This window comes from Chiloscyllium plagiosum, chromosome 35, assembly GCF_004010195.1.
Source record: "Chiloscyllium plagiosum isolate BGI_BamShark_2017 chromosome 35, ASM401019v2, whole genome shotgun sequence".
NCBI lineage: Eukaryota > Metazoa > Chordata > Chondrichthyes > Orectolobiformes > Hemiscylliidae > Chiloscyllium > Chiloscyllium plagiosum.
Genome location: NC_057744.1, coordinates 42,268,206 through 42,284,826, shown reverse-complemented (window position 1 = coordinate 42,284,826; position 16,621 = coordinate 42,268,206). Strand labels below are relative to the sequence as shown.

Below are 16,621 nucleotides of genomic sequence, written 5' to 3'. Positions count from 1 at the left end.
TCCTCATCACAAGACAATCCTGCCATCCCTAGTTTCAGCCTTTGCTGCACTCCCTTTATAGTCAGTACATCTTCGCTTAAGTAGGGAGACCAAAACAGCACACAATACTCCAGGATGTGGTCTCACCAAGGCCCTGTAAAACTGCAGTAAGACATTCCTACTTTTGAACTCCAATCTTCTTGCAGGTAACTACTTGCTCCAAACAGACCCCACCTCCCCTCCCCTATCAGCGTTCTGGAAAGACCACTCCCTCCGCAACTCCCTCGTCAGGTCCACACCCCCCACCAACCCAACCTCCACTCCTGGCACCTTCCCCTGCAACCGCAAGAAATGCAAAACCTGTGCCCACACCTCCCCCCTCACTTCCCTCCAAGGCCCCAAGGGATCCTTCCATATCCGCCACAAATTCACCTGCACTTCCACCCACATCATTTACTGTATCCGCTGCACCCGATGTGGCCTCCTCTATATTGGGGAGACAGGCCGCCTACTTGCAGAATGTTTCAGGGAACACCTCTAGGAAACCCGCACCAACCAACCCAACCGCCCCGTAGCCCAACACTTTAACTCTCCCTCCCACTCTGCCAAGGACATGCAGGTCCTTGGCCTCCTCCATCGCCAGACCATGGCAACACACGCCTGGAGGAAGAGCGCCTCATCTTCCCCCTAGGAACACTCCCAAGTCCCTCCTCCCTACCTTTTATCTTAGCCTGCTGGACACACTTTCCTCATTCCTGAAAAAGGGCTTATGCCCAAAACGTCGATTCTCCTGTTCCTTGGATGCTGCCTGACCTGCTGCGTTTTTCCAGCAACACATTTTTCAGCTCTGATCTCCAGCATCTGCAGTCCTCACTTTCTCCTAACTACTTGCTGTAGTCTGGATACCCAGATCCCTTTATACATCCACACTTCTCAATACATCACATTTAAATAATACCCTGCCTTTCTGTCTTTCACATTAAAGTGTTTAACTTCACATTTATCTACATTATTCTGCATCTGCCATGTATTTGCCCACTCACTGACTTGTCTAGATCACCCTGAAGCCTGCTTGCATCCTCCTCACAATCCTGCCCAGTTTTGTGTGATCAACAAACTTAATGTTTGGTTTCCTCATCAGTGCCATTTAAATATATTGTCAACAACTGTTGTCCAACCACTGATCCCGGTGGGTACAGAAGAAGTCAGCATCTGCCACCCAGGAAAAAAACCCATTTCATCCCATTGTGATTCCTTTCTGCCAACCAATTGTCAAGCCATGCCAGTATAATACCTCCAATCCCATGTGACTTTAGTTTAGTCATTAGCCTTATGTGAGGCCTTATCAAAAGCCTTCCCAAAATACAAATAGACCACACTCACTGGTTCACCAAGCTACAAATACAAAAAACTCCAGCAGATTAGTTAAGGTTAATTTCTTTTTCATAAATCCATGCTTTGTTTAATCCTATTAATGCTTTCGCAGTGTTCTGTTTTCACATCTTTTAGGGAATACTTCCGTATTTTCCTCACAGCTGATGTTAGGTTAATTAATATGTTCTTCTGGTTCTTTTCGTTCTCTCCCTCTCACACACTTTTTAAACAGTGGAGTCACATGTGCCAGCCTTCAATCTGTAGGAACTGTTCCATACTCCGTAGAATTCTGGAAGATAACCATCAACACATTCAATGTTTTCAGGGCTGCTTTCTTTCGGATTCCGGGATGTAGATTATCAGGCTCTGATGATATGTCAGCCTTTAGGACAGAGAACAGTACAGCACAGGAACAGGCCCATGGCCCAAGCCAGTGACAACACGTTACACCATTCTAAACAGAAACCAATTCCTCTGCACAGTCCATTTCCTTCTTTTTCCTGACTATTCATATATCTTAACCCATTGTCTCCACCATCTGTCTCCACCACTTCCTTTGGCAGCAAATTCTAGGCATTTACCACCTTCTGTGTAAAATCCTCGCCTTTAATATCTCCTTTAAACTTTCCCCCTTTTACCTTAAACCTAGATCCGCTAGTAATTGACAAGTCTACCCTGGGAAAAAGATTCTGCCTACCCATGTCTCATAATTTTGTTAACTTTTTTTCAGGTCATCCCCTATCCTTCAACATTCAAGTGAAATAAACCAAGCCTGCCCAATCTCTCCTCATAGCTAATACCCTCCAAGCCAGGCAGCATCCTGGGGTAAACCATTTCTATACCTTCTCCAAAGCCTCCACATTCTTCTGATAGCATGGCGACCAGAACAGTGCAAATTATTCCAAGTATAGCCTAGTTAGAGTTCTAAGCAACCGCAACATGACTTGCTCGTTTTTACATTTTATGGCCCGGACTATGAAGGCTTGCTATATGCCTTTTGAACCACTTTCTCCACATATTGCCATTTTCAGGGTAGTGAACCTGTACACCTAGATTCCTCTGTATGTTGATGCATCCACTATGTCATTTACTATACACTTCCTTCCTGCATTAGACCGACCAAAATTCATCACCTCGTGTTTTTCCAGGTTAAATTCTACCTGACCTTTCTCTGCCCAAGTCTCCAGCCTATTTACATCCTGCTGTATACTCTAGCAACCCTCCTCATTCTCCGCAAACTTACAATCAAACCACCTCCATACCCCTCCAAATCATTTATTATTTCAAACAACAGGGGTCCCTACAGAACACCACTAGTCAGGTCTCCAGACAGAAAAGCACCCTTCCATGATGTTATGTCTTCTATGACTAAGTTCAATAGCCATCTTACCAGCTCATCGTGGATCCTATGTGAATTCACCTTTTGTATCATAATGGACATTGTCAAAAGGCTCACCAAAGTCCAGATAAACAACATCCACCACCCAGCCTTCAATCACCTTTGTCACGTTTAAAAAGAACTCAATCGGGAGATCCAAGATGGCGGAAACCCAGTAGGTCTGAGTCTGCAGAGCTCTGCCCAAGACTCCGGCAAAATGGGATGCCCAACCTTACCTCACCTCACCTGCTAAATTACTTTAAATTGTTTTTGCCCAGCACCCTTGGCCACTTTGCATCAAACTTTAACAGTATGGTGCTTTTTAAAATGACTAAGGACAAAGGCTCTCGCAGTTTGCAACAGGTAGCCCCCCCCCCACCCACCCCGCCCACCCCGCAGCAGCAGAGACGTCCGTGGCCACCCCGGGGGACTTACCTGTGGAGGCAAGCCTGATCTCCGAGATCATCAAACTCTAGGAGAAGATCAACACGTCCATCGCGGAGGCCCGGTCCAGGTGGGAGTCGATCTCAGTAATGCTTCTGCAGCAAGACCGAGAGATCAAAAAACTCAGCAGCGTGTCGGAGGGGCGGAGCAATGAGCCCGCGGCCTTGGAGACTGCTGCTGAGTCATCCATGGGTCAGGTCCGGGCTCTGGAGCGGCGAGTCTGGACCCGAGAGGAACATATTCACAACTTCGAAAATCGAGGTCATCAGAAAAATATTCGGTGGCTAGGCCTTCCCAAATGGGAGGAGGAAAGCCAGGTTGTTGATTTCCTGGAGCAATGGGTCCACACAACTGCTGAAGCTGGAGTCGGAGCTGAGCTGGGTACAGGTTGAGTGGGCCCACGGGGTCGCAGTATGCAGGCCTGGGTCGGACCAGCGGCCCGCCCGGTCCTAGTTCGACTTCAACACTACAGGGAAAAACAAATGCTGCTGGAAGCCTCTAGAGTCTGGGGAAGGATCCCCAGGCCATGATGTACAAGGGCTCCAAGATAATGCTGTTTTAGGACTTCTCTCCGGTTGTGGTCTGCAAGAGGAAGGCACTTGACGAGGCGAAGAAGCATCTGAGAGACTTAAACATTCAATATACTACACAATATCTGGCTACTCTGCGCTTCAGTCATGGAGGATCTGTATATAATTTTGGATCACTAGAGAAAGTAAAAGAATTCCTGGATGCTCTCACATAGACTGCGGGACTTGAACTGTATGAACAACTTTATTTTGCCCCCCTTTTGTCTTTCCCTCTTCCTTTCGCCTTCTTTCTTTGCTCCATCTTTCCTTGGGGGGGGCTCGTTCCTTATTCTTTCTTTGAGCTCTTATCTATAGCTCGTGCGGTTTATTTGATTATTGGGGGATGTCTCTGAGTGGGTTGTTTTCATATTTAGTTGCTTAATTCTTGCTGGGATTGTAATTTTGTAATCTTATATATTTTTATCTTGTGTTGTTTTGTTAAGCATATCTACGTGATAGTGCTGGGGCGGTGGGTGGGTCGCCCACTTTTAACTCCTGTTTTATAAAATACTGGAATTTATTTACTCTATTTTGTAATGCCTGGGCTGAGAGCATGGGTCTAGCTGGGAGAGGTTATGGTGGGGTTATTGGAAGGTAGTAGTACCCCCTGGGAGCAAGGGGGAAAATCTCGTTTCAAATATGCTTTATGTTATTTTTATTTAGGAGTAGTTCTTAATTGTTTTGAATTAACTGTTTTAAAGAGTTTTTTAATATGTGAATTGTTTTTGGTTTTTATTCAATGTCTTTTGGGTGGGATTCTTCCTCTTGGAATCGCCTGGACGATCATGGCTAGCCATTCGGTTAGGTGGTGCACCTGGACTGTCAAGGGGAGCCACTTGCCAATAAAAAGGAAAAAGATATTATCAAGTCTTAAAAAAGAAAAGGCTGATGTAGCTCTTTTACAGCAGACACATCTACCTGATAAGGAGCACTCGAAGCTGCAACAGGGTGGGTTTGGCCAGGGGTGTTCTTTTCATCTTTCAGCTCAAAAAGGAGGGGAGTAGCCATTCTTATTCGGAAGAATCTTCCCTTCCAAATGGTAAGCTAGATAAAAGATAAATCTGGATGGTATATATTGAGTAAAGCCCTAATATATGGAGAGGAATATGGGATTTTGAATCTTTATTGTCCCCCCGGCACACCCTTTTAAATTTGGAATGGAAGCGTTCTCTAAGTTGATGACTCTCGGGGTCTGCCATACAATTCTAGGAGGAGATTTTAATTGTATCATTCACCCAGAGACGGACAAGATACCTAGGAGCACTACGGGCATATCTTTGAGATCTAGGCAGCTGACAGATCTGAATAGGGGGGTTGGGGCTGGTAGATGTGTGGAGGTGTCTCCATCCCCCCACAAGTGCCATACCAGAATCAACATGTTTTCTGTTCCCTCAACCCTTTTGAACTCGATATTGTCTTGTAAAAATAAATCTGGATGGTATATATTGAGTAAAGCCCTAATATATGGAGAGGAATATGGGATTTTGAATCTTTATTGTCCCCCCGGCACACCCTTTTAAATTTGGAATGGAAGCGTTCTCTAAGTTGATGACTCTCGGGGTCTGCCATACAATTCTAGGAGGAGATTTTAATTGTATCATTCACCCAGAGACGGACAAGATACCTAGGAGCACTACGGGCATATCTTTGAGATCTAGGCAGCTGACAGATCTGAATAGGGGGGTTGGGGCTGGTAGATGTGTGGAGGTGTCTCCATCCCCCCACAAGTGCCATACCAGAATCAACATGTTTTCTGTTCCCTCAACCCTTTTGAACTCGATATTGTCTTGTAAAATAGGTAATATAACTATTTCTGACCATGCCGCAGTATATATGGAGGTTAAGACTAGTGATGATTAGATAGGTCCCCGACATTGGCATATGGATCATTTTTTATTGAAGGATAGCAAGTTCATAAAATATTTTTTGCAGGAATTTAAAAACTTCTGGGATATCAACTCAGGCACGGCTAGTAACCCCTTGACGATGTGGGAGACCGCAAAGGCATATGCGCGAGGCCTGGTCATCTCATATTCTGTGACCCAGAAAAGACAAAAGGGAGAGCAACAGCGTCTGCTCGAGGCTCACCTGAAGGCAGCTGAGACAGTGTATGTTGATAGGCCCTCTATTACTAAGCTACAAAGGATCACAGCCCTTAGGGCAGCACTTCAAACAGCAAAGAGGGAGATATTACTCGCGAAGCAGAGACTATTCGAGTACGGTGACAAGCCTGGCAGGTATCTAGCGTACCTTGCCAGAAAGAAAAAGGCTCCCCAAACTATTACATTTATTAGAGAGAGTGCTGGTACACTGACTTATAATCGTAAAAAGATCGATGCAGCATTTAGAAAGTTCTGTTTTGAATTGTACAAGTCGCAGTACTGTGAGGATAGAATGAGGAAGATGGAGTCTTTCCTAACCTCGGAGCAGGTCTCATTTTTGAATGCCGCCCCTGACAACCCAGGAAGTACAGGAATCGGTGAGACAGCTTCAGAGTGGCAAAGCGCCTGGACCATTCGGATTCCAGGCTGAGTTCTGTGAAGAATTTATAGGGGAAACTGGCCGGGCCACTTATAAATACGTATAATTATTCACATAGTCAGGGCTGCCTCCTCCCTTCTTTGAGAGAAGCAAATATTTCTCTCATTCTTAAGAAGGGAAAGGCCCCAGAAGACTGCTCTTCATATTGACCCATATCCTTGTTAAATGTGGATTTTAAAATTCTCTCAAAAATGTTAGCATTAAGACTGGAGAGGGTTTTACCATTCATTATAAAAGAGGACTAGACGGGGTTTATAAAGGGTCGCAGATCAACTAATAACATTAGAAGGATCTTAAATATGGTACAAGCCTGCCAGCAGGGAGCGATACTGGGATTAGCCGTCTCCCTTGATGCAGAGATGGCATTCGATTGGGTAGAATGGCCATATCTCGTTTATACGCTGGAACGGTTTGGCGTTGGAGAGGTCTTTACTAAATGGGTTTCAGTATTATATAATGATCCCAAAGCAGCTGTGATCACCAACAGTTTAAGTTCAGATAGTTTTAGTGTTGGCAGAGGCTGTCATCAGGGATGTCCTCTCACCATTATTATTCTTGCTAGTGTTTGAACCGCTGGCTGAAGCCATACGAACTGATCCTAATATAACGTTTCGGAGGGTTGGATCGGGCAAGCACAAAATTACTCTCTATGCAAATGATATCCTCCTCTTCTTAAGTGATCCTTTGACACCTGTGCCCCGCTTAATTCAAACGGTCAATCTATTTGGTATGTTCTCAGTTTACAAAATCAATTTTGTGAAATCGGAGGCCTTGCCATTATATCCAATTTTCCAGATGGATCCTGTTTTCCCTTTCGGTGGTCACTGGAATGTTTTCTGTACTTAGGTATTTTCATTACTCCGGCATTTGGTCAGCTATATAAAGCCAATTATAAACACTTATTAGAGAAAATAAGGCAGGACATTCAATGCTGGGAAGATCTCCCAATATCTTGGCCAGGTAGAATAGCCTTAGTCAAGATGAATATTTTACCTCATCTTCTGTATCCTATAAGAATGCTCCCCTTGATGCTGCCGAGACAGGCGCTGTGTAAGCTCTATGGTTAGCTCGGCTCCTTTATTTGGAATTATAGATGGCCCGTTATCAAATTAGAAAAGCTGCAGCTTCCACGAGTAAGGGGAGGACTGGACTTTCCAGATTTCAGGAAGTACCAACTGAGCTCCTTAATATCTTACGTAGCTGACCCACAATCAATCTGGTTAGATATTGAGGCCTCCCAAGCAAAATGTCCCTTCATCAATCTACTATTTATGGACAAGATGAGAGTTATTACAGATTATTGTAACAATCTAATTGCTTTAAATACAATTAAAGTCTAGAGGATATTGCGACAGGATGAGGGTAACCAGCAAAGAACCTCCCCTATATCCCTATAGTGGGAACATTGGGATTCCAGCCAGGGCTGACCGATGCTATATTCAAAATCTGGGAGTCCAGAGGTTTCTCCTGTTTGGGAGATCTGTTCGATGGGGAGGTGATGATGTCCTTTGAGCAGCTTCACCAGAAGTTTGGGTTGCCCAGCAAGGACATTTTTCAGTATTTTCAAATACAAGACATTATACAAAAGACGACCACACTGATAATCAATCCTTATAAATTGGATAGGGAAAGGAGAGTGCTCCGGCTGATGGGTCCCCTCGGTCAGTACTCTCTACCACTTACTATGCAATAAGGTATTGAAGGACATGGAACAGTTATATAAAACCTGGAGTCAAGAATTGGGAATGGAAGTCTCCTTTCAGATGTGGGAGGACGTCTGAGAAAATGCCAGGAAGATCTCTATCTATAACAGAACTCAGGCTATCCAATTGAAGATACTTCATAGGGCTCACATGGCACCAGAACGACTTTCAAAGTTCAAGGCAGGAGCATCTCCAATGTGCCCTAAATGCAAAATCAAAGTTGGTATTCTCTTACATCGTCTGTGGATATGCCATAAGATCTGCAGGTACTGGGACAGAGTAGCGAATGCCTTGACAAAGATTTTAGGAACTGAGATTGGATTGGACCCAATGTCTCTAGGCTTGGGCTCCCCAAATTTCCCCTCTTTGGATGTATATGGGAGGAAACTATTCACTAGCCTTTCCTTTTGTGCAAGGAAAAGGATTTTAGTGAATTGGGTATCCGAAGGCCCACCAGGACTTTCAAACTGGCACAGGATAATCATGGAATTTATCCCCCTTTACTTCCTTACGAATATGGTGCACCAAAAAACAGAATTATTTTATAGAACATGGCAGCCCTTTTTGAACTACATTGACACATATTTCAGCCATATTGTCCATGGCCTTTGCTTAACCATGGTAACGGTTCTGGCTGGTTCAGGGGCTCCCAGGAGGAGGAATCCTGTATAAATACAGGTTTTGTTATGACTTGATATAAATCCATTTTGGGTATTATTTAGTTATCTATTTACTTTTGTCGTCTTTTCTCCTTTTGGTTATTGTTAGTAATGTATGATATCCTATTTTATGGTGTTTGTAGAATAGATTAGTTAGTTTTTTTTAACCTTATAGTGGCGTTATTATATTCTAAAGTGGAATACACTAGTTTGTACAGTTTTTGTAATTTTGTAAAAAAGTCAAATTTTTCAATAACAATATCTACATAAAAAAACTCAATCAGGTTTGAGCACCATGACGTTTCCTGCACAAAGCTATGCTGCTGATTGTGAATAAGTTCATACTTTTCAAAATGTGAGTAAATCCTGTCCCAAGAAATAATTTTCTTACTACTGACAGAAGGCCCAACACCACCTTTAAATATCAACATGACCTAAAATGTTAGATACCCCATTAATTTTCTTACTAATATTAATTTCTTCAATTCCTCTCACTGGATCTTTGGTCCTAACATTTCTCTAGGAAATTGTCCTCTTTTATGAAAACAGAACCAAAAATTGTACGTTCAACCCTCCTGCCATTTGTTTACTCCCCACTATAACTTTCCCTATTTATCTGCAAGGGACTTGCATTGGTCTTCAGCATTTTCCTTCACATATTTATAGAAGATTTTACAGTTGGCTTTTAATGTTCCCTTCACATTTAGAGGAACCTCTTATCTGAAGGACACAGGCAGGTAGTATTTTGTTCAGTTAATTGAATACCAGATAACATTGTTAGCCAAATATCAAGACCTTGCGATATTGTCCGGATAACCTGAAATTCGATGAATCAAACATCAGATAATTGAGGTTCCTCCGTACTTTTATTTTCCCACTATTGATCAATGCTTTTGTCCTCTTTTGCTGAATTCTGAACTAGTCGTCAGTCATCCCAGCTCTGGATTTCTCCACAGAATGGTGTTCTTGGTGCAACCATCTTCAGCTACTTCATCAATAATCTTTACCAAGGAAGAGAAGGATATCTATAATCCTTTTGTTGACTTGTTTATCCCTCAGTTACGATCTGAATGGGAAAGGAAGTGCCTAAAGTGTGAAATGGTCTATTTTGGCAGGAAGCCTGAAAAAAAAAGCATGTTATTCAATGAGACCACAGGGCTTTATGATGCATTGGGATCTGGGGGTCCTCCTATATGACTCAAGAGGGTAATGTGAAAGTACAGCAAACAATTAGAAAAAGTGGTATCATTTATTGTGGTCAGAATTAAAATGCAGATGAAGGAAGATTATACTTCAGGCACTGGAAACACAACATCTGGATTATTTTGCATAATATTCTTTCCTTGTTTAAGGAAGGTGTCAATGTTTTTGAAACAGTTTAAAGAAGGCTTACCAGGCTAATACTTGGAAGGGGGACATTGTTTTATGAGGAAAGGTGGGTCCGCCCTTCACAGATCCAATGAATTGGGGACCTCACAAAAGTTCTCCAGTGAGGAGAGTTTTAACAGAGCAAACAGGAGAAAGTGCTTCCTTTATTGGGATTCAGAGGTTATAGGTTCAAAATTCAAGAGTCAAGAAGGATCTCAATTTCAAGACTGACCGAGAGAGAGCCAGGACTGAAAGGAGGAGAAACATCTTTACTCCATGGTTAGGGTTTGAAATGTGCTGCCTAGGAGAGTGGTGGATGCAGATTCCACAGGAGGCTTCAAAAGAGAACTGGTTATATATTCAAAAGGGATGAGTTTATAAGGCTATGGAGATAGTCCCATTTTCCAGTCCTATCTGGGTAGCTCTTTTAGGAGCTGGTATAGACATGAATGGTCTCCTACAGTACTTCAAATTCCTAATTTCTACTAAGGATTTCCATCTAGACCATCTTACCAGAGGGTGATAGCTACCTCCATTGGAACCTGCTGCTATCAGAAGACAAGTGGATATATACTTGAAAGCATTAATTGTCAGAATCTTGGAGACTGGTGGAAACAAGTACACAAAACCGAATCGTTGTTTAGTGTGTAATTTAAAGAGCATAGGAAGCATAGATGCCATTTAGTTAATGATGAAGATCAAATACTCAGCCACTATACAACAAATTAAACTTTATTCTGTACAAAAGCCAACATGTTTTCTTTCAATATAGGAGTACAAAATGATTTTTTTTTTTAATTTATAAATAGAATAAACATCCCCTCAAGTTGTGAAATAGAACAAACAGTGGGCAATTTTTCATAATACTGGACAGTACAGGTAACGAACGTCTAGGGAAACAATATAGTGTCCTTGCATTCAAGTGTGCAAATAACCTCAGTTAGGATTGCCATTAAAGCAAACACCAAACATGAAAATTGTACAATAAATATTTTGAGACTGGCTTAGGGGACCAGAGAAATATGTAAATCACTATAAATTCATATTAAATATTTAAAAAGCTCTGAAAGAGAGCTTCTTCCATATGTCAATCCATGCCTATAACCAAACAAGCTTGAAGCAGAAATTACATGGTCCTGGTGGAAGAGGAGGACTGTTACACTCCTCCAAGTCCAAGGTCAGGTTTTGTCCTTATTCTCAGAAAGGCACAAATAAACAGATTTAAAAACCATCAAAATCTGAAACACCAAGCTATTGAAGTCGAGCTGACCAATAAACAAGAGCTCTGTATGGTCACACCTTCAAAACTTTGGATAACCGTGAAACCCATTGACAATGTTCTGGTTAAGTGCAAGCTCAAGGCATGAATCCGATGACGAATCCCTCTCACTTATCGGAATGACATTCCAGTCTATCAGTTGCATAATTCCAAGATTATTAGCTCTGTGGGGAACACAACAATGGCTTATCAGGTCTCTGTGACATAATACAGAGGAAAAACAAAAAAGCCTTGGTGGGTACTAGGGGATGGAGTCTGGGATCTCAAAGGCTGTAAAGCTGACATCATTCCACGCTACAGAGGCAGAACATAATTCAAAACTCTTAACTGGCTACAGACTCAATAAAGGTATTGCCCACGAGGCCAGTTTACTGAATGGATACCAGAAAGAGACCAAAGAGGATGTGGCAGGGGAGGGAGGGGTGGTTGAAGAAGTTATAAACAATTATGGTGGGAACATTAAGCGGTTTTGATTGGATGGAATGCAGCACGGACTGTTCCTACTGATTGTTGGGAATGGGGGGCAGTGACAGCCATTTTGACAGGACGAGATTTATTCATCCCAGAGCTTGTAGTCTGATGCAAGCAGCAGGAATAAAACACATACGTTAGCACCAGAGAGGAAGAAACTGATGTGTTACACTTCAACCTGATTTCTTGTGCTTTCACCCCCCCTCCATGATTGTGTTATCATTTGCCTAGCCCCTTTTCAAAATCAGTCTCTACTAATTCGCACTTCACCTCTGCCTCTTCCAGCTTAAGAATCCATGCCTCTGATCAAACCTGTAATCAGACCCTATGACTCCTTTACTCCCCTCTTTCAAAGAAAGTTACACATTTCTGTGGAAAGATACATCAACTATAACTACAGCTCATCTTAGTCTTCCCTTTCAACCTCAAGCTCAAGCTCAGACTCTTTGGTCACAACGGATTCATATCCCATTCTAGGCAAATTCTGCCCTGACTAGATGAGATTGTTACACATTGGTCACCAATGCAGGCTAAGCCCATAAGACATGGGAGCAGTCCATCAAATCTACTCCCCCATTTAATGAGATCACAGCTTATCTGATCATCCTCAACTCCATTTTCCTGTCATTTCCCCACAACCACAGTTCCCTTACTGATTGGAAACTGTCTCAATCCTTCACATAACACCGCAGCTTTAACAATCTTCTAGTAAAACAAAAAACATACAGATTCACAACAGAAGAAATTCCTCACCTTGGTCTTAAATGTGTGACCCCCTGAGATGATGTCCTCTGATTTATTATCACCTGTACTTGGCACACATATTTGTTACAAATATAATGGAAAGTGTTATGTAATGTCACCATTCTGACAGCATCTTAAAACACAAAAGAAACCAAGGCAGAATATAAAAGGTAGGGAATGGTGGGGAAAAGATCTGCCCCCCTGCCTACCCACAGCATGGCCACACAGAACACAAAATCAAGCCTGTCCAAACCATACAAGCAATACCCAGAATGCCTCAGCATTGACCAAACAGACTGACGAGGGAAACCAGACATGACTGTAGTCACTTGCAGACCAGGGAATACATTACTCAAGACAACCTGACAATAAGCTTCCTGGACCCGATAAACACAGCCGTCCCAAATCCCCAGGGGCACTCTTGTACCCCAGTGATACCAAAGCCATACAAAGCTCAGGTCAGATGGGGAGGCACCAGAATACCTCGCTCACAGGAGAGCAACAATGGAAACACCTTACTGCCAAGAAGAGAGACATTCTCACCGACCCTCAAAGGGAGCTGGAATCCCCTGATCCCATTAAGAACTGATTGATGCTGCTGGATGCTTCATTGTATCTACATTCAGAACACGCTTCTGATAACTCTTTACGCAGAGAGTTGTGAATGCATGGAATACAATGCCAGCGGTGGTGGTGGAAACAGAATCATTAGGGATATTTAATCAACTGCTGAACAGGCACATGAAGAGCTGTGAGTTGAGGGGCGTATAGGTTACGTTATTATATTTTACATTAGGATTAAACCTCAGCACAACATCATGGGCTAACAGGCCTGTTCCCTGTTCTATAACTGCTTTGCGATCACCATCATCAGAACTTGCTTACGTCAAGACCAATGTATTTTCACTTTTTAATTAGCATCATTGTATTGTACCCCTATATAAATTGGCTTAATTCTCAGCTCAGGGACGAGAACCTTTGACTAGACTGAAACAGCACTGACAGTCTGTACAAGTAGATCAATTTCGCTTCCAGCCATATTGCTTGCAATAAACAGCTAGTCAATTTCACCCCATCTGGTTCGTGTGGTCTCTGTTCAATTGGGCTCACTTCTCGGACAGAAAAAAGTTCAAAATTCTACTTCAGTCCTTTTTTTTTTTGAAGTGTTTATCTGTGGGCCTGGATGCAGGCTCTTCCACCCTGATGCTGAGACTAACACTAGTACAAAGCCCTTGGCCTTTGGTTCACTGCTGCTGGAACAGAGTCTCCAAGTGGCTGCCATCTTTCCGCATCCAATCTATTAAATCCAATCGATTAAGAATCCTGTGTGTTTCAGGAAAGTTGCCTCTCATTCTTCTGTAGTCCATTGGACTACAGGCTCAATCAACTCAACCTCTCCTCAGAGCTTTTACAGGTGGTTCTTCTCGAATGGAACGGTTGAGTTATTGTGCAACCCTGCATTTTACAAACAGTATTTAAAGTATTGGTGAAGTAATTGCATTACAGCTGACACATTTTAAAAGTTTGTGCTTTAGAAACAGTGTCCCTAATTCACCAATCACTTCACTACGAATTTGCAATAAGGAAACATGCGTTACAGCAGAATGGCTGCGTACGAGACCACGGTCATTCTTTTGCAAGATAGTTTGGGGAAAGTGACATTTAAAATTATTTTGATGCGATCTTGACATCACTCCAGCTCTCAGTTGGCTTTCCCACTTTAATTATTCAGACTGCCTCTCTTCTCCATTAGGATTGCCCAAAGTCAGGGGGCGGAATGGTGGCTCAGTGGTTAGCACTGCTGCAGCACAGCACCAGGGACCAGGGTTTGATTCCAGTCTCAGGCAACTTGGAGATGGTGAGGACTGCAGACGTTGGAAAGTCAGAGTCGATGCAGTGTGGAGATAGAAAAAGCACAGCAGGTCAATTAGCACCAGTGGAGAAGGGGAATTGACATTTCAGGTCAGAACCTTTCATTGGGACCTTGGGGGAGGGGGGAGCAGCAAAATAAAGAGGTTGGGCTAGGGGAAAGGTAGATGGGATGGCGATAGTTGGATGCACATAGGAGGTGCGGCACGGTGGCACAGTGGTTAGCACTGCTGCCTCAGTGCCAGAGACCCAGGTTCAATTCCCACCTCAGGCAACTGACTGTGTGGAGTTTACATATTCTCCCTGTGTCTGCGTGGGTTTCCTCCCACAGTCCAAAAATGTGCAGGTTAGGTGAATTGGCCATGCTAAATTTCCCAGTGTTAGGTGAAGGGGTAAATGTAGGGGAATGGGTCTGGGTGGGTTGCTCTTCGGAGGGTCGGTTGTTGGGCCGAAGGGCCTGTTTCCACACTAAGTAATCTAATCTAAATCTAGGAGGTGATTTGTCATTGGTCAGTGGGAAAAATGGAATGGATAGATGGGAAGGAAGATGAACAGGTTAGCTTAGGTCAAAGAGGCAGGGTGGAGAGGGATGGCTGGGCCTGTGATAAGGTGGGGAGGGGTGGGGGATTTGGAAGCTGATGAATTCTACATTGAGGCTATATGGTTGTAAGCCCCTAAGACAGAAGATAAGGTGTTCTTCTTCCAGTTTGTGTGTGCCCTCATTTCGACAGTGGAGGCAGCCCAGGATGTCATCAGGGGAGTGGGAGGGGGTGTTGAAATGACTGGCAACTGGAAGGTGGAGTTGATGGGAACACATGGTCCATATAGATGCTCCCTGAACCAGTCCCCAAGTTTGCACTCAGTCTCTGATGTAGCGGAGACTACATAGAGAGTAATGTACGCAATAAATCAGGTTAGAGGAAATGCAGGGAAATCTCTACCAGACTTGGAATGGGCCCTTGGACGGAGGTAAGAGGGGAGGTGAGAGGGCATGCTTTACACCTCCTGTGGCTGCAGGGAAAGGTGCCAGGTGTGGTTAAGAGGTTGGTGGGGAGTGTGACTGTGGGTGGAGTTTGTGTTCTCCCACAACTGTGGGAGTTTTCTCTGGGTACGTCAGTTTCCTCCCACAGTCTGACTATGTACAGGTTAGGTGGATTGGCCATGCTAAATTACCCTGAAGTGTTTAAGGATGTGTAGGCTGTGTTAATTAGCTATGGGATATGCAGCGTTACGGGGATGCTCTTCAGAGGGTCAGTGCAGACTCAATGGACCGAATGTACTGTAGGAATTCTATGATTCTATGAAATTCTTTGAATTGCCATTTTCTCCCCTGCACACTCCAAAGAATCCCTGGTTTGAAAGCATGTCATACAATAACCATTTGTTAATCCAATTTCCATCCAGTTCCATTCCACCTACACATTTCTCAAATTTGTTTTTTTTTTAAAACAAAAGAACTTGCAAACTTCTCAACTGTTGAGACTTATTCATTCACTTCTCAAAACAGTAGACATTATCCTTGAAAGTTCCTCTCCATCAATCGGAGCCAAAATTAATTTTAGATTTAGTGCTTACCTCATTTATTGGGTTCAAATCAGTTTTCTCCCTCAGTTCAACAACTGAGTGCTCTCGGACGTTGACCAGCCAAGCTTTCTGCTTCATCGCTCTCAATCTCAACTTTCCATCTACACAAAAGCAAACGGTTAGCCACTCGTCAGTGACATCAATTACATCGCAGAGGTAATTCTATTCAAGTTCACATTGTGTCCCTGAGGCCAATGTCTTGTCTGGTAAAAGTTTTAAATCCAGAGAATGGGAAGAGTGTGAATGAAATGATCATCAGAACTTCATGTGGAAATTAGGACAGGAAACCAAAAACAAGACAGACAAAAACAACGTGATCATCTTCTAGAAGTAGAAACGGATTGGTGTTCTTAAAGAAATGTCTTGTATTTGTGCTCTTCATCTAGCTCAGGATGCCTTTAAGTTTTCATGTACAGTTCTGGGAAATCCTTAACCTGGACTACAGAAAGAGAGTACAGAAAGAACCCCACTGGTCCTCACCGACCACCCCACCAACCTCCATATACATCGTATCATCCGCCGCCATTTCCACCACCTCCAAACAGACCCCACCACCAGGGATATATTTCCCTCCCCTCCCCTATCAGCGTTCCGAAAAGACCACTCCCTCCGTGAGTCCCTCGTCAGGTCCACACCCCCCACCAACCCAACCTCCACTC

At 43.3% G+C, this 16,621-nt stretch overlaps 1 protein-coding gene across 10 annotated transcripts in view; it reads right to left on the bottom strand.

The window, feature by feature from the left end:
- Positions 1-10,739: 10,739 nt before the first annotated feature.
- The window catches only part of LOC122540784 (protein spire homolog 1-like), an 88,403-nt gene continuing 82,521 nt past the window's right edge, over positions 10,740-16,621 (bottom strand). For 8 of the 10 annotated variants that reach the window (XM_043676996.1, XM_043677000.1, XM_043676999.1 and 5 more), the window contains 2 exons: positions 15,954-16,063; positions 10,741-11,458 (listed from right to left, as the gene is read on the bottom strand). In XM_043676996.1, the coding sequence (XP_043532931.1) occupies positions 15,991-16,063 (73 nt within the window). In that variant the 3' untranslated portion in view covers positions 10,741-11,458; positions 15,954-15,990. Of the gene's footprint in view, positions 11,459-15,953; positions 16,064-16,621 lie in introns of all 10 variants that reach the window. The other 2 variants (XM_043676998.1, XM_043676997.1) reach the window with 2 other exon arrangements.